Genomic DNA, 24,361 nt, shown 5'->3' with positions numbered 1-24,361 from the left:
AGCGGGAGCCAGAGGGGGCTTTCGGTGCCGGTTTGGGCTGCAGGTGTAGTGCTGTTTGTACGGGCACAGCCCTCTTCTCCTGCTCACTTGCAGAGGCCTGATGAGCTGCATTCTGTGGCCCTCTGCTGCTCTGTTCATTCAAGGGCAGCTTTGTGGGCCTGGGGACTGTCCGTTCTGCTTTGGGAACCCCTGTGCCCTGAAGCTGAGAGCCACTGGCTGGCAGGGCAGGGTCGGCTCCATCCAGGTGACCCCCGGAACTGCAACAGGAAGGTGGAGGTGGGTGCAAAGGTGCTCTTTCAGGGCTGAAAGACTGGGGAGATGGGGATACCGGTTCTCCTTTTGTCACCTCCTGTCACCCCATGAGGAGTTCTGAGCAATTCTGAGATGAGATATACAGGACTAGACCATCCCAGGGCGGCAGCTCTGAGACATCTTGAACGCATGGCCTTTTTACATTAAATCAAACCAGATTTCAGTGCGTGTAGGGGGAACACACGTATTATGATGTGCAAGGCGAGACTTTCACTGTCTTTCACCCGTAGAATGGCATGGACAGAAAACGGGTCCAGTCTTGCTGCAAAATGATTGTTTAAGGTTTTATCTTATTCTTTTACTTCAAGCCAGTGACCCTTATTGGAAAGAATGAGGTCTAAAATAACGTGTTTAGAGGAGTGGTATTTACTTACTGTGAGAGTCAGATGGCAATTGCGGGTTTGTAGTCTCATTATTCTCCCATTAAAAAACATTCATGGTCGCCCTCCCCGTAAAACAAATAAAAGACATTTTCACTGTAGTTAGGGACAGTTGTACTATTCTTGAATTTGTAACTTTTTAGAACTTAAATATTTTCCACTTCTTTTTGCCGTGTTTCTGGATGATCCTGCTGTGGGTTGAAAATCACTGTACTATGAAATTAGAAAGCAGTGCACTCACACGAATGGAAAATACAAAGAAAATAGGCAACTTCACAAACTATCCAAAGTTTAACTTTGTTTGCCAACCAATCCCCATGGATCTTCAGTGAGAATATGTGGGACTACAGAATGTAGTTGGAACAACCCTGATTTAGTTGATAATAGAGGTAAATGTATAATGTTAGCTAAGAATTAGCAAGCCCTTTTAATGCACCAACCTACTCTTTTATCCTCAGATCAGCCTGAGAGTAGAACTGCTCTATTTCCTTGTCTGTCTGTCTATCTTTTTTTCCTTCCTTCTTTTCTTTTTTCTTTTCTTTTCTCTTTTCTTTTTTCTCTTCTCTTCTCTTCTCTCTTTTCTTTCCTTTCCTTTTCTTTTCTTTTCTTTCTCATTGAATTATAGTCGATGTATTTCCTGGTCTTAATAGATGAGAAAACCGAGGGTCATAGAGTATCTTGACCGAGGTTCACAGTCCAGGGACTGGATCCAGGTCTGTCTACTCAAAGTCCATGCTTTTAACACCTGCATTTTCTGCTAGGTACAGAAGACCTTCCCAAACAGCACCTTCTTTGCTGTGTCCTGTGAAAGACTCAGATCTGGTTACTATTGCAAATGCCACAGCTGCCTGATAGTTGGGGTATAGAGTTAATTTTTTTATCCATCTTCCCCACAACTCATAAAAGAAGACAACCCCCTTTCCGCACATCAGAAACAGAAAGGCATTGACTTTGGGCTTTTCCCCTGTTATTTTCAGCTGACTTTATCAGAGAGCAGCTGAGAGACGGGGGGGGGGGGGGGGGGGGTGCTGGGAAGATGGGTGGAGCTGGACCACAAGGGTGGGAAGTGTTGGGTCCTGGGGAAATTGCTGCTAGGGACCTGGTGCTGTGGCCCATGAAGGACCCAGAGTCTTTGTTTAGTCATATGCTTCCTCACTGCCCTCCTGCCCATCTTTGTTTTAAGGTGGTGGGTGGGAGGAGGTGAGAACGTGGTCGTGGGGTATTAGGGGTCTACATTTTCTCTCAGTTGTGTGTGAAGACATAACCACATCAGACTGCATTTTTTAGTTTGCTGAGCCTTTATGTAGTCGAAGGCTAGAGCAAGCAACTCCTAGGGGTCCTCGAATGGTTCTCTGGTCCTTGTTGGTTGTGATATTATGGAGTCATCGACCTGGGTTTGGATTCTGACTGTGTGGCCTTGAGCAATTGCTTAATTTTTCCGAGCCTCAGTTTTCTCACCTGCAAAGTGGGATGCAGAGTATTATGTCTTGGGTTGACGTCAGGGTCATTGAAGATAATTATTCCAGTTACCTTGCACTGTGCCTCACACATAGCAGTTGTCCAGTACATGAGAACCACCGCCCTCCCCTTGCAATTTATTCCTGTTACGGCCCCCTCCCCTCCCCTACAACTTTCTCTTGGAGGGCTTTGAAATTTTAGCTGTGCAATTAGGTGTTTTATTAGGTCTAGGTTAGATAAATACGATCTTCTTTCTTGGGACTTTTGCACTAAAAATATACTGCTTTTAGGCAGTTTTCTGGTGGATACTGAGACCCTAACATATTTAGATCTGGCATGGAGAATCTAGTTAAAGCACAGAAGCTTCTTCTTTAAGTATGTTCTTCAGGAATGCTTTAAAATGCATCAGGACTTGGGAGGAGATACTCTAGTGAGGTAGAAAGGGGCAGGCTGGAAATTGTCTTTTTCTGCTTTCCCTAGGAGGAACAGTTTCCTGTACAAGGGCCGGTGCTCTGGCATGTTACCCTTAGCCCTATCTTTTTTGGGAGCCACGCCGGAGGCCGTCTCCCTTGGATCTTTACGCAGCCTGCATGCTCTGATAAGCTTGAGCAACATCCGGATTCGTTCTGGGGGCCTCGTGAGTCCCTCTTCCAGCAAGTTCTCTGGGCTGTCTTTAGGATTGATCTGTTTTTCGGGATCAGCTCAGGAATGGCTTTGCCTTTTGTGGGCAGCGGCTGCGTCGTGATTCAGACCAAGAAGAAACTTCCTCAGGGAGTTTGTGACATGTGGGTGGCAGGTCCTGTGGTGGCTTATTCCTGCTCTGCAGTCTGTGCCTGGATCACGACTCCATATAGCTGGGGTGGTTACTAGGTCCTAGAACGACCCCATCTGTATGTGAAACATGAACATAGAAACTCAGCACAGCCCTTGAGGGTGCGGGCCATGTCATTGTGTCCCTCACTGTGCCAAGCTCCCAGCATGGTGCCTGGCCCCTAGAGTGCTTACTAAATATTTATCCAATGAATGAATGAATTTGGGAAGTCGTGGAGCCACGAGACAAAACTACTTAGCACGTTTTGGTTTATTTTGCAAGGAAGGAAATGAATGCAAGGACGTTTTGTTCTAAAGGCATCTTGCAGGAACATGGGAGAGCAGATGACACTCTGGTTCCTTCCCTTACCTGAAGCTAGAACTGCTTGTCCCCCAAGGCCTCATTTTTAGCCATGGAATTTCACTCCTCTCCCATAGCCCCAGGTGACAGCATACAAACCACCCATCATCACCCTGTAGTCTGATGGTGATGCAGGCTACATGCATGTCTTTGAAAGGCTGCTGAGTGCTGCTGGTAAACCTTGTTACAGTGCTGCTCTGGACTGGAAGATGAGTTCATCCTGATGGGTGAGATTCAGAGTTCCTTCTGTAGAGAAGACTGGAGATGTGCCTGGCTAGGCCACCCAAACTGGAGAAGGAGGCGACATGGTGATGAGGTGCTTGCCCAGATGGATGCTGCTGATCATCTGGGCCCAACATGACACCCCATGGAAATGATGCTGAGTTGTTCTGTGTCTACTTTACGAGAGCTGTGTGCATGAGGCAGGACAGGAAACCGGATCAGACGCCAGGAGATAAAGAAGCCCAGAGGAAGACGCCCCTCCCTCCCACTTCCAGCTAAGGCAAGCTTCTCCCAGCTCCTGGCCTGGGTGGGCCTCTGGCTCTGGGGCTGTGATCATCCTGAGACACCAGAGTTTAGGGTAGAGTTTTTGGAGGCAGCTTTGCCTAAGAGGCAAGCCTGTGTCAATCTCCATGGAGCTTTGTGTGTTTTTCACTTTTAACCCCCTTGAAACATGCATATTGTGGGAAACTTGGAACATAAAATGCAAAGGGAAAAAATCAAACAAACCTATGTGTGTTCTTACCATTCAGAGACAGCCACTATTAATATTTTGTTGTATTACCTTCCATATTTTGTGCTCTTTCTTTCTCTCTCCCTCTGGAGTGGAAGGAAGATATACCTAAGTAAATATGTATACACATATGTATTATATATATGCACGTATGCATGTACGTGTGTATACATACACACATTTATCTGTCTAGTGTTATCTATCTGCACACACATACATATGTTTGATATTCTGCTTTGATTTTCTTTACCTTTATATTGTGAGTATTTCCTTGGCCTTGAGCCCCGTTGGAGCCTGGATTAAATGTCTTTAGCACCAAGTCTTTGTAATCGGCCCTGTACCGCACGTCAGAAAGCCCGAGAAGTCCCATTCCTTGGGAGTGTACCCCGCAGGCTCTGCGGCGTAGATCCAGCCTGCCCCTTTGCTGCCTCGTTTCACAGAATTGCTTACCAGATGGAATCTGCTCGGTGCCAAGTTAGATGTCCTCTCAATCGGGTTACCTTATCCGGCATTGGAGGGAGAGCTGAATTTAAGGGTTATAAATGTCTAGACTAAAAGGAAAAGATCCTCACAAGTCAAATACAAATTTTTATCCTCAAAAGAGAGACCTTCTCTGTGCCCAGGGTCTAAAAGGATCAGAAAACGGAAGGTCTGTTCTTTCTCTCCCTCAGGAGTCGGCTTGTTTTGGGATGCCCCCCATCTTCCATTCCTGCCTGTAGAATTTGACATGGTTTTATTTACTTTTCCTTGGCCCAGTTTGGGTCAACAGGCTTTCTCTCCTGCCCAGAACAGCCTCACACTTGTGTGAAGGAAGACATGAGCCTGGGCTCTGGGCAGCAGTAATTAATCCTTGTCTGAGCAACGCAGTGGGGATTTTCAGCCCGAGACGGAGTGACAGAGTCAGGTTTTACATGGCACATGGCAGTCCCACATGGGCTTAGCTCTTTCTTCTTTTTTGTCTGGAACTGACTTTTAAGACGTTGTGCGTGTGTGCGTGTGCGCACACGCATGCTCCTGTGCACGTATATAGATGCTGTGTGTCTGGTGATCTGGAGCCCGGCTCTCCGCAGCGTGGTCTCAAGATGACAGTGGAAATAGCAATAAAAGGAAACACACAGCCCCAGCATAATTCGATGACATAGCAAGACTGGGATTTCCTCTTGTGTTTGTTTTAGTCTGTACTTGCTCAGCGCTCATCCCCCCGGCTTAGTGCTGTAAGGGAGTGGATTTCCTCAAGTGCTGGGGATAAAGCTTTTCTTCCTCTGTTATCTCCCTTGTCAGTATAAATTGCTCCACTGTGTGAGTGGAGACGAAGATGGGCCTGTGTGTCCATGCCCTAGTATCTGGCCTGAGCGAAATGGGCATTAAAATGACATCTTCATCCGTGATAATCCCATGACATTGAAAGTATACCCATTTCTCCATTTAGTTATGGTGGAGCCAGGGAATAATTCCCAGGGGCTGGGAGGGTGTAATACGCCTGCCTCTCCTTCCCGCGATGTTTAGATTGTGTGTGGAGGTCTTTTATCTTGGGTGGGCTATGGTGAGGCTGTTTGGGGCCCTTTTGTGTTCATAAGGGGAGCAGTAAGTGGGAAAGGCTGGAAGGCTCGCTGCAAAATATGTGAGTGGACAGATATCTTCTAAGGGCAGAAAACTGACAGCAGCAGCACCAAGAATCCGAAGTGGTGGTCTGCTGCGGGCTGGTGGCGGCCCTCCAGCAAGATGAGAAAGGAGACTCCACTAAGTTGAGTGTCTTCCAGGTTAAGGGGTTCAGTCCTGAAGGGGACTTTGGGGGCCTCTCCACCATGCAGGATGCTGTGGGGCTGTTGGGGTGAGGGGTGGGGGCAGGGGGCTGGTGGGGGCTGGTTGCAGGGAGGACTAGAGTGTCTGATCATGACCTCTTTGGGTGCTGTGGGGTCCATTCACCTCCTCTGGGGAACATTTTGTGGTGCTGAAGGACTTACAGAGGACAGTGCAGAGCAAATCCACAAGGAAAGGAAAACAGAGACTTCCAGAGTTATTGTTTTTGCAAGTAGCTTAGCTATAGCAGCTTTCTCCTTCAATGTTCTTGGCCCTGCACTCTTGAGCAGGAGGTGGTGATTGTGCCCCACAAAGATTACTTGCTCTTAGTGAGTGTGTGAGTGTACACGCACACGCACGCACGTGCCTGTGACCATACAGTGGACACCCTCATGTTGAAACCCATGAACAGGTTCAGTTGACCAGCCCTTTCATTTTGGGGACTATCCAACTCCCACCCCCTCAAACTCTCCACCCTGCTCTGGGCCAAGTGCTAGCAGCTTTATTTTAATCACATAACGAGTTACTGAGGCATTTTGTTGACCAGTCTGGGAGCTTGACAGCCAGACCCAGTGTTGCCGTTTTGGAAAATGGATTTCTGCGTGCTCAATTGGCCTTTGCAAATTCGCCCTAAGTTCGGGCTGCTGGTTTTGACTCCCACAGCCCTCGAAGTGGACCTGCACTCCCGTTAGCATCTGTTCTCATAACTGTTATCTCCAAGCCTCTTCTGTCCATTGATTGCAAAGTGGTGCCACATTGACCTTTACTCCTGAATTGCAATGACTACAAGACCCTAGTCTGCTCAAATAGCTATTCTTCTTAGTCCTTCCTTGGGGGTGCTTTAAATATTTCCACAAACTAGTCATAATTTTCCCCTTTGCCCAAAGCCTCACTGCTGGCTGTGCCCATCATGAGAACACCTGAGTCTGTGCCAGTGGAACTGTCTCCAGCAGCTGCCAAAGTTGTTGATTCAGTTGCCAGAGCTGGGCTGGGTTTCAGGCAGAGGCGGGGAAAGGACCTGCCTCATTGCTATGTCTCTTTGTCGCCTAGGCCCTGAAATAGCTCTGTGGATGCCTAGAATCTCTCAAAGTGATCAGGAATCTCTTGAACACTCTTTTCAGATTCTGTACCTCCTATTTTTTCCCAGCATCTCACCAAACCTCCTGAGAAAACCATTCTGTTTTGGGACCTCATCCTTCCAGCCAGAGGGGTTTAGTCACCAACCAGCACCCAACTGGATCAGGACCAACTCCAGTCATCTCTCCCCACAGTCATGAGCCCCAGTCCTGACCAGTCTCCTCACTCCTTTCCCTGGTTATGAAACACATGTCACATATCACTAGGCATAAAATGCTACTAGTGATGGTGGGACAGAGTATGGTGGGGCAGGGCCCAGACGGGCAGGAGTAGCATCTGGGCCCCATTGCCACTAGCCAGGATGCTCAGTGGTATGTGAGACAGTTCCATTCTTAGTAATACCCACTGAAAACTTGGAGCATGTCACTGGGCAGAGCTGGGGCAGTGTTCAAGGGTAACCTTGTAAGGAGCCTCTAGCCTTGGTGGAATAAATTGCTCTTCAGGTAGACAGATAGTGCTAATTTAGCAAACCTTACTGCCAGACCTGTGTGTCATTGAGATGAAGAGCTGGGCACTTAGAACGCAGTGGGTACTAAGAACACCTTGACTGTCCTCTTTGCATCCTAAGTCCAAGTTCTCTCTTGTAATCCACCCTGAATCTCTCAGATGCACCCTGAATACAAGACCACTTTTTTGTTCCTTATTAATACCATCAAGTTATTTTTTCCCCCAGTGCTAATGGGCTGAGAGAACTGAAAAAAATCTGGGTTCTGGGTCCCTGAGAGCATTCTCTTCATTTGATTTGGAGTGAGAGGAGTTTTTATTTATTCTGATGGCAGAGTTTGAGGGATTGGGGGCGGAGTTGGGGGTGAGGATGGGTAAGTGACTTTCTCTGTGCCTAGCTTCGTGAATTCTATTGGTTAGAATCTAGTGACTGGAGGGTTGCAAGCAGGAAACAAAAATAAATGCTTTGTGTCTGTGACCAGAAGGCTTGACACCCTCTTGGTGATCAAGGCTGGCTGAAACCTTAAACCGTTTTTAAGCTAAAGGACTCCACTCATGCAAAAATGTATTTTTACCTCTACCTGTTCTCCGTGTCGCCTTCTTCTTTGCCAACAGGTATGCTTGTGGCATCTCCCGCTTTCCCTTCCTAGCCTCGTGGAAGTCCTACAGGGCTGTGTTGGGGAACCCAGACCATCTCCATGGGGCAGCAGTCCTGCTTCCCACAGACAGCTGTTTGGTTCCTGGTGCTTTTATCTCATCCAGTTGCCTCACCCAGCCACTCACTCGGTCCAAATATGCCCCTTCTTCTCAAAATTCCTCCTGCTGCTATGTTCAGCTAGAGTGGCCCCCAGTCAGTCTGTCTGTGGTCTTTCCTATCCCTGTGAGAGATTGCTAAAGCTCACGTCTGATCTTGTCTTTTACTTTCTTCACTGGCTTCCAATGCTTGGGGAGGAGGGGAGACAAACGGGAGTTTTCAAGACCCTCCATGATCTCACTGTCAACCTGACCCTAGAGCCTGACTTCTCCCATAAATGGTCATTTCTAAACTATCTTTTAAAGGGAGTTTGCTGCTTTAATTTTGTGTATCTGTTGCTCTTGCTTAGGTTCCCTTTCAACATCCCTTCCTGCTTGTGGACACCCTTTGCAGCTCAGCGATGGCTCCTTTGCTGAGAAATCCTCCTGCATCCTTGCAGTCGGGCATCACCTCTCACCCTGACTCCACAGAGCATGTACGTGGGCAGCTGCTCTGTCCCTGGCCCGCACATAGCTGCTCAGTTATTTGTTGCTGATTGGACTTTTCTTTTTTCTTCCTCTGATCGCCTCTCTTTCTTAAAGAGTCAGTCGTCTCAACAGCTTGGACTTTCTGGAGTCCTGTTTTCAAATATTCGAATCTCTTGTCTGTTTGTAATTTAGGCTTTGCTTCCCGGCTGCTGTTTGAAAATGCAGTCCCTATGGAGTTGACTGGACACATGTCAGTCTTTGCAACTGGATCGACTTTTGGGGGCAGGGCCTTTGTTCTTGTTTATTTTCATAGCCCCCAGTGCATCTAGCACGAGGTCTGGGAATTGAAGGGGGTGGCAACAAAATCTCCAGAAACCTCTTTGTGTGCTTATGAGAGGGTTGACGTTTTTCTTTAGTTTTGTTGCTTTTTCCTTTTTTTGTTTATTGTGATATGATTTCTATGCAGTACACGTCACCCTTTGTAGGTGTACACTTTGATGGTTTTTAACAAATTTGTATAGTTATATCACCACCACCACAATCAAGATAGAGAATGTTTCCACCCCCTCCTTCCCTCATGCCTCTCCGTCTCCCTCCAGTCCCCAGCAATCACAGATCCGATTTCTGTCTGTACAGTTTGGCCTTTTCCAGAATGTCATGTAAATGGAATCATAGAGTATGTAGCTTTTTGAGACTGGCTCCTTTCACTTAGAATAATACTTCCTATTTTGGAAATCTGATGGCCTGAGCTCTGACCCACACTTGATCTGTGCCTGCCTTTCTAGCAGACTGGTATGGGGCGTGGGTTAGGGTGTGGACGGGGTCCCTGGGAGTTAGAAGCTTTACCTTTGCAGCCTGGTTAGTGCCTCTGTCCACCCAGGGTCCCAGCTGCTTGGTCAAACCCACTGACCCTCCCCCTCTTCCCCCCAGTGGTACTTGGTATGAAACAAGCTTCTTGCCTGGGTCCTGCCCATCATCCCTGTAGCTGGGGGTAGGGGGGGCACCATGGAGGAGGGAAGCTGGGTGGACGGGGTAGGGTGATTGCTGAATTCCTCCCTTGGGGAGGGTGTTGGGCGAGGGTGACAAGGGTCAGGCCTCTCCTGGCTGAAACAACAGAAGTGGTTCCAGCTGCCCAACAGCTGGAGGGGGCTGTCTGCTTTCCTTCAGCAGCGTGAAAAGCCCTTTAATCGGGCACTCTGTTGTCAGGCCCGCAGTGGAGGTGTGGAGAAGAAGAGCAGACACCCCCGTAGCTGCCGGCCTCCCCTTCCCTTTGACCTCCCTTATCTCCCCTCCTCCATCTCTGTGAGCCGCGCTCTGAGGCCGGGCCTGATCGAGGCCCTCCTTTGCACCTGTGTAAATGCAGCGGTGGTGGGGTCAGGGAAGGGTGAGGGCAAGCTGGCAGGAGCAGGGATGTGGATTTTCAGTGCAGATGATGGATTAGATAGTGGGTGGCTGAGTGATGTTTTCATGAGAGGCGGCTCTTGGTTCCCAGAGACGCGGGCCCAAGAGAAAAAGGCCAAAGTCCAGTTTTGCAGATGGTGCAGCAAGTGGCAGCGCCGGCTTGGAGAGTGAGGGGCCAAGCTGCAGCTAGACGTCTGGAATGTGCGTCTCTACATTTTGTTCCAGGCCCTGGATCTAGGAGTGGCTGCCCCCTCCAACCCCTCTTTAATAGCAGATTTACCTCCCAGAAATGCTTTCTAGTGCCTGAGTTCTAAAAACTTGAGCTGGACTTGGACTGACAAACATAATGGGAAAAAAAAATCCCTCCCTTAGGAAAGCTGTCTTTGCTTGCAAAGCCCTTCTCCTGTCCTGCTCACCAGAGGGGCCTTGGCCAGAGACCCCAGCCACTGCAGCCAGAGCTAACAAGAGAGTGCCCTCTGCCCTCCTGCCCTCCCCACCCCCTCCAGCCTCCGAGACTCAGGGCTTGCTATCTTGCCTTGAAGGAAAGAATCTGGGCCACTGAGTCACTTAGGGTCAGGCTGTCCCACTTCTAGCTTAACCTGGCTGAGCCTTAGTTTCCTCCTCATTCATACAATCCATAGATATTTACTGAACACCCACTTAGGGCTAGACCCCTGCTGGGCACTGGGGATCTAGCAGGGTGGCACCCAGCAGATCTCGGTCCCTGCATGCAAGGAGCATACAGCTTAGTGAGAAAAGCAAGAAGCATATAATTTAACAGTTGGTCGTTTAATGACAGTTGTGACAAAGGCCACAGTGGAAATGGAGAGGGTGTATGGAGGGTTACCACAGAGTCCTGACCTACCTGGTGAGTCAAACGCCCCAAGGAGGCAGCATTTGCACTGAGGATTGGAAGGATGAATAGGAGTTTATGAGATGGAAGCAGAGTCTAAGGAAAAGGGCCCGTGCGTGTCAAGTCCCAAGGCAGGAAGGAACAGTGCCCAGGGGCCAACCATCTCTACCCAGCTGAGGGTGCTGGCTTTGGGGGCCTTCACTGTGCCTGTTACTACTCAGCGGGCACACAAGTAGGGCTCCTCCTTTTCCTTCTCATTCCTTCCAGATAGACATTTGCAGCTTGGGCTGGGCCACTCACCATTGTTTACATCATAAATTCTATGGAAAACATAAATTCAAGGTGTCAAAAATATGACTTCTAAATGAATCTGGCTGTTGTTCTTACTCAAGTACATGCATATGGTGGCTGCCAGAAAAACCAGAGTGCTAATCGCATGGGCTGTTAAGTTGTTGGAGTTTCCTGTCTTGACATACTCATTTCAGGCTTAGCAACCCTGGGCATCTCACATTACTGCCTGACTTACGGTTGACATGACTTATCTGCAGGGTGGTGGAAAGCCTTCCAAGAGGACTGTGTGAGGAGGCTGCTCAGGCTAAGGCCAGTTTCACTGGGAATGAATTCCATGGTCACTTGGTGATGATATCTTATGATACTTTGGGTGTATGGGTACTGTCTCAGCCAATCTGTTATGTTTCTTCAATGACTCAGGGATTTTATTTTTCCTTTCCTTTAATTCAAGGGAAAAATCCTGTGCTTAATGTATGACTTTTTTTATCTGATAGACTTTCCTTAAAAGGAAAAAAAGTATCGAACAGCTTCCATTACTCTAGGCATTTGAGAATGTTAAACTTTTGGTGGCATTTGGATAAAGAATATATATCTCTTTTCATAGTAAGTGATAGAAAAAAGGAGCTTCTTTTCCAGGATATCTTTTAAGATAAGATTTAATGTTCACTCATTCATTCTTCAAACATGTCTTAAACAACTGCGTTGGATCCAGGCATTGGGTTAGGCCCTGTATATATATATTTTTAAAATTTTTAATTTAACTTAATTTTTTAATTGAAATATAGTCAGTCACAACATGTCAATTTCTGGTGTACAGCACAATGTCCCATATATATATATATATATTTATATATATTCATTTTCATATTATTCTTCATTAAAGGTTATTACAAGACATTGAATATAGTTTCTTGTGCTATGCAGAAGAAATTTTTTTTAATCTATTTTTATATATAAACATTTGCAAATCTCAAGCTCCCAAATTTATCCCTTCCCACCCTCTTTGCTCTGGTAACCATAAGATTGTTTACTATGTCTGTGAGTCTGTTTCCTTTGTAGATGAGTTCATTAGTGTCCTCTTTTTTCCTTTTCTTTTTCTTCTTTTCTAGATTCCACATATGAGTAATATCATATGGTACTTTTCTTTCTCTTTCTGGCGTACTTCACTTAGAATGATGATTTCCTGATCCATCCATGCTGCTGCAATTGGCATTATTTTATTCTTTTTTATGGCTGAGTAATATTCCATTGTATAAATACACCACAACTTCTTTATCCAGTCATCTGTTGATGGACATTTAGGTTCTTTCCATGTCTTGGTTATGGTAAATAGTGCTGCTATGAACATACAAATGACCAATAGGCACATGAAAAAAATGTTCAGTATTGCTAATTATCAGAGAAATGCAAAACTATAATGAGATGTCACCTCACACCAGTCAGAATGGCCAGCATTAAAATGTCCACAAACAATAAATGCTGGAGAGGGTGTGGAGAAAAGGGAACCCTCCTACACTGCTGGTGGGAATGCAGTTTGGTGCAGCCATTATGGAAAACAGTATGGAGACTCCTCAAAAACCTAAGAATAGACTTACCATATGATCCAACAATCCCACTCCTGGGCATCTATCCAGAGCAAACTCTACTTCAAAAAGGCCCCGTATATATAAAGAAGAGTTAGACACAGTCTTTTATAGATATGTAAATATGTAAATGACAATGAAGTATATTGAGGGTTTCGATGGATAGATATGAACACAATGCAGCAGGAGCTCCAGGGAAGTTAGCAGTAGTGTTTGAAACATGAAAGCGTTTTCTTTTTCAGAGGATAATTTCAATGGAGTGTGGAATTTGAATGGGGAGAAAGTTTGGTGGCGAAACTCAGACATTTAGGAAAGTGATTAAGGACTGAATGAAGTCACCATGGATAAAAGAAGAAAGCCTGCTGGAGAGAGAGTCCCCACCAGCCTCCTGGCCATTTCAGCCACTCTGAATAGGTGCCAGTGAGTGATGTCACAGTGGATGCTCTAGCCCCAGCCGAGTTCCCAGCTGAATGCAGCCTGTGTGTGATCTCAGCTGATGCCACATGGAGCAGAAGAACCTCCCAGCTGAGCACAGCCAATCCATAGCATCGAGAGAATGGTTAATAGGAGCCACTAAGTTTGGGGGTGGTTTGTTTTGCAGCCATAGATGAGTGAAACAAAATGTTAACAGTGAGTTGCTGAAGCTGTGTTAACTATGAATTTATTAAAGAAAAACCTCACATTATTTGAGTTTGGCTGTAATTTTTGAGTCTGATATCATAAAAGGAATGCCACTTGCTGTTCCAGATTGTGGACCTCACACTTCCAAACCAGTGTTCTGGTTGTTTAGTGTGGCTTCTGCCCCACTTCTACACCTGGGAAAAATATAGAGCTAGGCATGTCACTAGCCACCTTTAGAATTTTAGATGCTGGTGAAATCAGCATGGTACAGGTGAAACCAACTCCCTATTATATAGAATTGAACATCTCCTCCCAGCCAGAACCTTAGGCTGCCTGTTTGTCCCTCTGTTGTCATGGAAACTTGGCAGCCAATCAAACGGAACACAGCTTTTGGTACTGGAGTGGGTCTCCCTGAGCAAAAGCTGTGGCAGGGTTTACATTCTCCTCTGCTGGAGGCTGAGGGCAAGGATCAGTGTGTGTGAATTTCAGACAGAAGGGACTGTTGGTCTACCCTTGATTTCATTTATCCCCATCTCTCTCTGGCGATGCTAGCCCCCGTCGGTAGCTTACTTTTCCAATAAGAAGGATGGATTGTTGATAAGTATTTCAAATGCTCGCCCTACTTTACAAATGTGAGCAGAACGCAAAATGCTGTGTGTTTGCTTTGGAATCATTCACTCCCCAAGGAGAGGGTGGGAGTTGGAGCTGTTGGCAAATGCACAATTGTCTCAGCCCCTTTTGTTTGGTTTCTGTATTACACAATCATATTTAACATAATTATTTTGTTTTTGTTGTCTTTTGGTTAGGAAGAAGGAAGGGAATGTATGTGAGGATTTTCATGAAAATACTATTTCCTCCCCAGAGGGAAATGGTTCAGCATTCGCCCAGTTGGGGAGACAGCTTGCCTCTGCCTGACACCGAAAATCTCCACCAACTCTGGTTGCTCTTGAGCCCACAACAGACTTCTGTGGTCCCGGGTTCAATCTCAGCAGGGTGACTCAGACTCTTTGAGTTTTGTCTGTCTGCCGAGAGAACTGGCCCAGGCCATGGGCGGTGCTGGGGACTTCTAGCCTGTCCCTCCTGTCTCCTGCAGGAGAGAGGAAAAATCTGCCTTTGTGACTTCAGATTGACTGTGTTGAACTCCTGGAATGTCCTGCTGTTGAAACCCATTTCATGCCCAGTTTCAGAATGCAGAAATTATCTCAGTCTCTGCTTCTTGGCCCAGTCAAATCTTGGTTTGGCTCAACTAGGAGAAAGTCCAGTTAGGATGAGCCTTTCTCCCCTCCCCTCTATAGTGAATCTGGCAGCCACTAGCCACAAGTGGCTATGTAAAGTTAACTGAAATTAAATGCAGCTAAAGATTTAGTTCCTCACTTACACTGGCTGCACTTCAGTGCTTCATAGCCATGTGTGGCTTGTGGCTTCCATATTGGACAGCACAGATAGAGAACATGCCCATCACTGCAGGAAGTTCTGTTGGACTGTGTGGCTTTGTAGCACTGCAGTCCCTAGGATGAAATCTTCTCTTGGTCCTGTGGTGTCCTGTTCCCTTGCTGTATGGCCAATGGCAGTTTGCTTGTTCTTTCTACCCTAGAGTGCAAGCACATTGAGGGCAGGACTATGTTGGTTGTGTTCTTCTTCCTATGCCTCATAGTGCTTGCTTGTTGTGTACAAACGTAGATCAGTGGATGGCTGAACAAGCAGTGTTTGTGGACCCAAAGTTATGCTTTTGGGACCCTGGAGGTTTGGGTGAGCCTATTAGGGCACAGTCGTTCTGTTATACCAAGATATGGAAGCAACCTAATTGTCCATCAACAGGTGACTAGATAATGAAGATGTGTGTGTGTGTGTGTGTGTGTGTGTGTGTGTGTGTGTGTGTGTGTGTGTGTGTGTGTGTGTAATGGAATACTACTCAGCCATTAAAAAGAATGGCATTTTGCCATTTGCAACAACATGGATGGACTTGGAGGGCATTCAGCTTAGTGAAATAAGTCAGACAGAGAAAGACAATTACTGTATGATATCATTTATATGTGGAATCTAAAACACTCAAATAAACTAGTGAATAGAACAAAAAAGAAAAAGACTCACAGATACAGAGAACAAACTAGTTGTGACCAGTGGGGAGAGGAAGGGAGGAGGGGTGACGTAGGGGAAGGGGATTAAGAGGTACAAACTACTATGTATAAAATAAAGAAGCTACAAGGATATATTGCACAGCACCAAGAATATAGCCAATATTTTATAATAACTATAAATGGAGTATAACCTTTAAAAATTGTGAATCACCATGTTGTACACCTGAAACTTAGTCAGTATTGTAAATCAGCTGTACCTCAATTAAAAAAATAAAACTCCATTTTATAGAACTCATTGCCTTTTGGGGGAGATCAATGACAAATACTTGCAGTTCCTAAAACATTTGCAAATGAGACATCACAGACCATTGGCGATGGTCTTCAGCAGTGGCCCTGTGCTATCTCAGAACTTTTTCAGTTGGCCTCAGGAGCCAGCCATTTCTAGATGGACCCTTCTGGGAGCTCTTCTCAAGCTGGGAAGGATCTCCATGTCAGGGTAGGTAGGGCTCCTTCTGAAGCTGCCTTTAAAAGCTGTCTGTTTGCAGGCAGCGTTCCTCTAGTTGTGAAGCTGGTCTCTGGTACAGCTGCCGTGGCATTTCTGTTGGCCCAGAGCAGATGATTTCCAAACCAAATTTATGGCCTGGAGTTCAACACCATGGGGACGCCTGCAGCTCCCCTCTCCTGTGAGCTGGGGAGCTGCGGAGGAGACAACAGGGCAGCCTTTTTGAGCATGAAAAGCATCTTTGTCTTCCTTGATCCCTCTTCTTTGGAGATGAACAAGAGCCCTAGGAGGAGCTTCTCACAGTAGGCTTAAAGTGCCAGGGGGCAGGGCTGTCTTATCTGGATTTTCGGCAATTGATGTCTGGCACATAGTAGGCTCTTGTTCAACACGTTTTGACTTTGGGAGCCCAGTTTTGCAACTGGGTCAGAGTTTCTGCTTGCAGTGTTACTCTGTAATAATGCAAGGCAAGCAGGGACGGTATAGCTCAGTGGTAGAATGCATACCTAGCATGCATGAGGTCCTGGGTTCAATCCCCAGTACCTCCATTAAAAATAAATAAATAAACAAACAAACAAATAAATAAAGACCTAATACCCACCCCCCAAAAAACCCCAAAATGAAATAAAATAAAAATGGTTAAAATGATAAATTAAAAAATAATAATAATGCAAGCCAATGTGTGTAGTGGTTAGAAGCATGGCTCTGGAGCCAGGCCTGGACATCCAGTTCAGCACTGACACCCACTTAACACACCCTGCCTCCTAGGGCTATTGTGAAGATCAGATTAGTTACTGTATCCTCTGTGATACATAATTATCAGCTGTTATTATCACTGCTCTTCAGACTTAAGGTCTGGCTACCAAACCCCTCTGTGACCAAGGATGAATTCCTTGGTTTTCTCAGGTGTTAGAAGATACAGTTGTTTGTGATCATGAGAACAAAGGGCGTGCTGATCCTTGGCTCCTGCAGATTCACATGGCAAAGTCACTTACAAAGAGGTCTGAAAATCAGGGTCTTAATTCATGTAAGTAGCCCTGACTTCCATGGACCAGGACACAGTGGTGTGATGGCGGTGCCTTGATCTGCTTTTGGACAGCCCTGAGGCCACTGGTTGGCCTGCAAGCCAGGGTGTGAGAATATTGGTCCCACCCTCTGGCCGGGTGTCTTCTGCTCACCGGGCAGGATTACAGAGCCAGGTCTGGCTGTATTTCCAGGCTGCAGACAGATTAGGAATGGGTCTGAGGGAGCTATACTGAGGGAGGAAGAGAGACTTCGAGGCCATCTTTGCTGGTTGCAGCCACCTGTACCCTGTGTCCATCCAGAAGCCTTCCAGGCCTGCCTATTCAGCTGGACCTTTGGGTCCCGTTTTTCTGATGCATAGTTGGTTGTAGGCTGGGGGGGGCTGTAGTGGCTGAAGGGCCTGGGGGGGGGAAATGGAGAGAGAATAGACTCACCTCTCGGCCTCAGAGATGACTTAAGTTCTGAAGGGGTATCAGGCAAGGAGCTGTGGCCCACCTCTGCCCACCATGTAATGCGGGAGGGAGGGGGAGAGCTCAGAAGGAGAGGGTGGGGTAGGGCTGTGGCCCACTGATCCCCCTGGGGTGGCAGAAGCCTGGGAGACCAGGCCTGTCAGATGGCACAAGCTGATTTGGAGGTAATAGCATGTGGGAAAGGCTGTCGCAGGGGTGCGTTCATCCCACGAATAATCAAGTGTCCCCTTGTTGCACTGGATGCCGGGAATGCATTCACTGGCAGAATGGACAGACCCTTGTCTCCTGGGAGCTCAGAGTCAGGGATTCTTTTGCTAATCAAATCACACAAAGCAATTCATCATCACAAACTGTGGTAAGAGCTGTGAAGGAAGAGTGAGGTGTGAGAGGTTATTAGAGGGGGACCCAGCCTCACCCGTGAGAGTCAGGGAAAGCCCCCCAGCTGAGTCCAAATCAGAGTAAGAGTGGGAGGGAGGGGAGAAGGAACAGTGTGTCCAAAGGCCTGGCGGTGGGGGCAGGTGTAGGTCCTTTGGGAACTGGGAGGCAGTCCATCGTGCCTGACCAGCAGTAAGCAAGGCAGGGTCGGGGCAGTAGGAGCTGAGGGTAGAGCAGGGGCCCCTGCATCCGATGTGTCAGGCCAGCAGACCGTGTGAAAGTCCCCAAGAGCCATGGGGCACCACTCAAGGGTTTTAGGCAGAGGCAGCCTGAGGGGAGCTGATCCTCTGCAGGGTTGAGGTGTGAATGACACCACCTCTTCCCACTGTCCCGTCAGCTCATCCCTCCTCCGTATGGCAGCCTGGGGTGGGGGAGGGTGCTGCCTCTGGCTATGACTCTGTACACTATTGATTTTTACCCCAAAACTCTAGACTCTATCCTGAGACACAATCAGGACATTTCCCTTTGAGCTCTGGGCAGGACTTGGGCTGAACATGTGAGGGTGGGAGCCCAGGGGATCTGAAGAGAGGCTGGGTTGTACTGTCCACCCTGATAAGCCTGTGTGTGTGTGGTGGTTTCAGCCCCCAGCTGCTGCCTCCCTGTGTGGAGTAACTGGCACCCAGGCTTGAGGTCAGGAGAGCCAGAGGGACTGGCCTTACAGATGGGAGGCAGTCTGTGTATTCATGGGCAGGCTTGGACTCTCCTGGGATTTGGCCAGTACGAGGTGTGTGTTTCCAGCGTTCCCTTGAAGGGAGTGGTCCTGCCTCTGGACCTCCCTCAGCTGTTCTGGCAAAGGGTCAACATGTTCTCATCAATGTGCTTTACATAAAGGGCCTGCAGGTAGGAAAAACTGCAGTCACAGCTTCTCTAAACCTCTATGAGCTGGTGTGATTACTCGGTCAACTCTGATGTTGCTGACGGCCAGAGGTGTGCTCGTGGCCTTGCCATGCGTTGTTGTGGGATATTCATTCTCGCTGCTCACCCTGATGCAGAGCCTTCAGTGTGTCCACAGCTCTGCTCTAGAGAGGTGGTTAAGAGTAGACTCAGCTCTCAAGACCCATGCAGCCTAATTGGGGTAATTCAGCAGAAGCTCGTGGATTGTACAGTCCATTACTGTTTTCCAGCTGCATTCTAAAGTTGTTAACGGGGGTTCCCTGAGAAGGGGGTTCATGGTCGGACAGGTTTGGGAGATGACCCATCATATACGCCCCTCAATCTTGATGCCTCCCGCCCTGTAACAAACTACAGCGCAACTTAATGGTTTAAAATGACAACTTATCATTCTCTCTCTCACAGTTCTGGTGTGTTGACTGGGTTCAGCTGGGTGGGTCTCTTTTGGGGATCAGTTACTACTTTTCATCTCTGTTAGTTGCAGTCAGATGATTGCTGTGGCTAGACTCATCTGAAGGCTCCATTACTGACAGGCCTCTGCGGCCGTGTCGGATGGGCATGTCTCTCTCCACACGTGCTGGCTCGGGCTTCCTCATAGCGTGGCGGTCTCAGTGTTGTTGGGCTTCTCATGTGGCAACTGGTTTCCCCCAGAGCGAGTGTTGCACGAGGCCTGGGAGGAAGCAGCAAGGCTTTACATGACCTTGCTCAGAAGTCCCAAAACATCACTGCTACAGCATTTTACCGGTCAAGCAAGTTACTGAGGCCAGTCCAGATTCAAGGTCAGGGAATTAGATTTCACAGCTTGATGGGAAGAGTAGCAAATAATTTGTAGCTGTCGGCCTTTAATTTCCTGTTCCTCTTGGAGATTCATAATGTATAAGAATGTACCAAAGGTGTGAGAAGGCCTGCAGTAAAGAAAACGGTTTAACGTAGCATTTCATGACCTGAGGATTGTCATTTTCTCAAATCTGGAAATCCCTTTCATGTGAAAAATTACTTAGCTTGTATTCTGCCAGAGAGCTGTGGGCAGAAATTGAAGGGTGATAGATTTGGTAAGGGTACTACTTACTAATAAATAAAAATTTCCAACAATGGAAAGCAGAGATGCTAGAGAGTTCCTGATTTGGGAAAGTGCCCAGATAGAGGTCCCAAGAATGACCCACTGTGTAGACGGACAGACCGGATGTCCGAATGGTGAAAGTTTTGACCTGACCTCTGACAATCTAGGTTCAAATTCATCACTTAGAGCTACGTAGAACTGGGCAAGTTACCTCTCTCTAGGCTTCAGTTTCTTTATCTACAAAATAGATACCTCCTGTTCCATAGGGCTGTTGTGAGAATAGGTGAGATCCTGCGTGTGGATTTACTCAGCACAAATTGCCTTCCTTGTCAGAGTTTGTGGCTGCTCAGTTCCTTTCCCCTCCTAGGGTTGAGTAACTTTGGATTCATTCTGGACTTGCTTCCCAAGGGCAAACTCATATTGTAAGTCATGGACTCACCCTTACTCTTCTTGCAAAAGTAACGTCTGAACCTTTCGCTTTTTTTCCAATCCAGTTTCTCATCAGTGACCGTGACCCTCAGTGCAACCTCCATTGCTCCAGGACTCAACCCAAACCTATCTGTGCCTCCGACGGCCGGTCCTATGAGTCCACGTGTGAGTACCAGCGAGCCAAGTGCAGAGACCCAAACCTGGGTGTGGTGCATCGAGGTAGATGCAAAGGTGAGTGTGTACCTGCCCGGCCAAGGAGACACATCTGAGCGCCACAGCTCCCTGTGTGGTGCACTCCGCGTTGGGGGAGATCAGAATGAGTCTGTTCTTTTCATTTGCTAACCTCTCTCCCCAACCCTGTCCTCTGGGGAATATGGGAAGGAGGACTGGCCAAGCAAAGGATGATTACTTTCCTGTCTTTCGAACACTGCCCCCAGGTTAGAGCTGAAAGATGTGTTGCTATTTGGCTAACGCTTTTAATTTTTATTATTATTATTATTATTTTTTTTTGTAGAGATGCTTAAAATGGCAAGACATTATGGCTGACTCCTGAATAGGGATTCCAAATTGCTGGCCAACAGATGTATTTTGTTTGGTCTACTCACATGTTAAAATATTAAAAACATTTGAGACCACATTTAAAAATTAGGACATGCGACATAAAAATCTGGGGTTTTGTACTTCTCATAAAAATTGGAAGCTTGGTAGTGTTAAGTCTGTGTTCCTTCTTACAAGGAAAACCCATGGCAGGGGCTGAGGCTGAGTAGAAGCTACCTCCTTCAAAGGGGAACCTGTTCTCTAGTTTGCCGCAGTCCTCAGCCTTCCCTATGGCATCTCCGAGCTGAATGACATTCTTTGTATACTCAGCTCATTTCTCTAATTTCTATCGCTTTCCTACCCCTGGTGGTGTTGGAGTTTGTGACCCCAAGGCTGCTTAGAGCTGTTGTAGGGGTTGTGGAAGGCTAAGCCAGCTGACCTAGAACCTCTGATTTTGCAAAGAAAGTGCTTGAAGTTCTTGAACTACAAAACGTCTTTGAGACTCCTGGGGCTTGCCCACATTTGAATAAAGCCAGTGATAAATAATAGAAGTGGAATATTCGCCACCCCCACCCCCCAGGAGGGACGGGATATTTGGGAGAGAGAAAAAAAGAAATAGAACCCGGTTTAAATATGTAAGAATAACATTAAGAGGAAGGTGAGGCCGCACGGCACTCACTAGCCCCGGCCCTCGTGTCCTTAGTAAAGCCACTTGGCTGCGTGTGGGCTCCCCATGGGCCGGAGCTTTTCTCCCAGTATTTCTGGAACCGGGCAGCCATTTTGTCCACGGCTCCTGGTTGGAATCCAAGTGAAGTCTGAAACGCACTCACTCCTCTCCTCTCCTAGACGCTGGCCAGAGCAAGTGTCGCCTGGAGCGGGCTCAGGCCCTAGAGCAAGCCAAGAAGCCCCAGGAGGCGGTGTTTGTCCCGGAGTGCGGCGAGGATGGCTCCTTTACCCAGGTAGGCCTTGGCCAAGTCTCTCAGGCCCGGTTCCTGGACGGAGGCCGAGGGGAGGTGCTTGGAGCAGGAGGGCCCTGAGAGCCTCGCTCTCTGGAAACGGCTGAGGGCTCTTTGACACCCGTCTGTGCTGCCTTCTGGTGCCTGAGTTCCCCCTTCTGGGCCCCCACACCACCTCTTGCCAGCTGGCAGTGGGTGCTAAAAGGCTCATGGAGGTTTGAGCCAGGAAACTGGCATGGCTTGGTCCTGTCCTCCCTGCTGGCCGTCTCCACTTTTCTCTTCTGTCTAATGTAGGCTGATTGTTTTTTCTTATTCCCGCCAGTTTCCATGGGCAGCCCCAGGGCTCCCTTCACTGATTATGGCTACCCCTTCTGTACCCCCTCTTCTTCCTACCCCCAGCCTCAAATGAAGCCGTGGTCCCACTGAGTGTCAAGTGTCTGTGGTTCTTGGAGTGTGTGTGTGTGTGTGTGTGTGTGCGTGCACTTGTGGATGCACGCAGTCAAATTTAACATTTTCTTTTCAGGCAGTTCTACCTCTCATCCTGGGTGACCCGGTTAGAGCTAGTGTAAAAGTAACGCTGGCTATGTTGAACTTGGCACAGATGGAAACACGGGTAGCATGGGACAACAGGGTGGTAAAGTTTTTAGGCTGGAGGTGGGGACAGTCTAGGGGGCAGAGGCGGCTGGATGAAGGCACTGTCTGGACAAAAATGGGGGAGGTCCCTGGACAAGGGTGGGTCAACCACTTGCTTGGGATGGGCCGGCTGCTGAGATTCCCTTTGTGGACTGGAGTGGCATTTGGGGAATCCTACTACCTGAGGGCTGGAGGCCGAGGCCTCAGGGGTTTAAAAGCTTCCCTGTAATTCTGAATCTATGGGCAAGGGGGGCAGACTGTCCTTCGGTCCACTGGGTTTCGGGTTTCATTTCAGGACTGGGCCCAGGGGATTACTGATTTCAGACCTAGTGGCTGTTGGGGTGGAAATGTGGAGGGGTGATGGGGTAGGGACTGGGCCTCATATTTTTAAAAGTTTCCCCACTGATTCAAATGTTCAGCCAGGACTGAGAGCCACTGGGTTAAGCTGACCTTGGCTGCCGACCCTGTGAGAGGTGCTTTTGTTCATTTTTCTCACTGAAGCCTCACCCCAAGCCTGCCAGGTAGGTGTTACTATCGCCATTTGCAGAAGATGCAACCATAGCGGGATGCGGAGTGGCTGAGTTGGGAGTCCAGCTGAGATTCCTCTAGCTCCAAAGCCCTCCAGAGTCCTTCATACTCTGCTGTTCTTGGAACTGGCGGCTTTAAAGGAGGCTGTGAGGTGCGGACCGGAAGGAGGCAGTCTAGTGCTGTGGTTAGCGCACTGCTCCTGGAGCCAGACTGCCTGAATCCCACCTGCCACCTAAGGCAAGCCGCTGAACTTCTCTGGGTCACAATATCCTTATGTGAGAAAAGGGGATTATTGTCTCCATTATTTTATATCATAAAAATTATATTATGCATATTATATGTTACTATTATTGTTCCTATTATTAATGAGTATTGCTGTAGCTGACCTCATAGGGCTGTGATGAGCATTAAGTGAGTTAACATGTGTAAAGCACTTGGAACGCATAAATGCTACCTCAGTGTCTGTCATTATCATCATCATTATCCCCATCTCTACTCTGGTTCTACTGCTCAAATCTTCCCAAGATATTACAGATGTTACGGCAAAGAAAACTTTTGGTTGAAGCCCCTCTCCCCCCCATCCATTCTTTATTTATTGTTTATTCTAGTGAAAAGAATGCAGGTGACCTCTGTATATATATTTGAAACCACATTGCTGAGAATTCGTGTCTGCGGGAGAAAATCAAACCTCTCGAAGCTGCATTTGGGACTGAGACGGGGGTAAAGGTAATAGGGAGGTGGCGAACTCTTTCTTCCCCCTTCTGTAGGCTTGTGCAATCCTGAGTGTGTTGCTTATGAGAACAGTTGACCCCTGCCCTCCTGGTTCTGAAGCGTTTGCCGCCTCGTGACAGACAGCCACTGGCTAGCTTTTTGTTTTGCTGAAGCCAGGCTGGACCAGGTGGTGTTTGCCAGGGAGAGGAACTTCCAGATTAGTCCGGGCAGGATTGCTGAGTGAGGGGGCCCCTCAAGTTCAGCAAAGGTTGGATAGACAGTCAAGAGCCCCCTCATTTGTCTGACACACTAAGCACTGCCATGCGTCTGCCGGCTCGAGCCTGGCTCACGCCGGTGGGCAGCCAGGCAACCAGACAGCCAGCCCGTCCCCATTACAGTGATTGAAATGGATGTGCTTCTTCCCTTGATCAAAGACACTGCAATAACTTCACAAAATGAGGCTGCCTCTTTGAGTGTGCTTCAACTGCATTGACAGGCTGCCAGAAGGCTATGAGAAAAAAAAAAAAAAAACGCTTTTCTCCCTCCCCCAGCCTCCACTATCACTTAGCTGGACTTTTTTTTTTTAAGACCAAAACCCAGAGACCAGCTACATTATTTTAATATTGTTTAGGATATTGACATGCATGCATCCTGGGGTTGATAACGTATTTTAGCCCTGCGAATTGTTACACAGCAACATGCTCTT

At 47.6% G+C, this 24,361-nt stretch overlaps 1 protein-coding gene across 3 annotated transcripts in view; it reads left to right on the top strand.

The window, feature by feature from the left end:
- The window catches only part of SMOC1 (SPARC related modular calcium binding 1), a 135,112-nt gene that overhangs the window by 42,560 nt on the left and 68,191 nt on the right, over window positions 1-24,361 (top strand). For all 3 annotated transcript variants that reach the window (XM_045522162.2, XM_045522161.2, XM_045522160.2), the window contains exons 2-3: window positions 20,356-20,521; window positions 21,674-21,786. In XM_045522162.2, the coding sequence (XP_045378118.2) occupies window positions 20,356-20,521; window positions 21,674-21,786 (279 nt within the window). The remainder of the gene's footprint in view (window positions 1-20,355; window positions 20,522-21,673; window positions 21,787-24,361) is intronic.

This window comes from Camelus bactrianus, chromosome 6, assembly GCF_048773025.1.
Source record: "Camelus bactrianus isolate YW-2024 breed Bactrian camel chromosome 6, ASM4877302v1, whole genome shotgun sequence".
Lineage (NCBI taxonomy): Eukaryota > Metazoa > Chordata > Mammalia > Artiodactyla > Camelidae > Camelus > Camelus bactrianus.
This window is presented reverse-complemented; position numbering and strand designations above follow the sequence as displayed.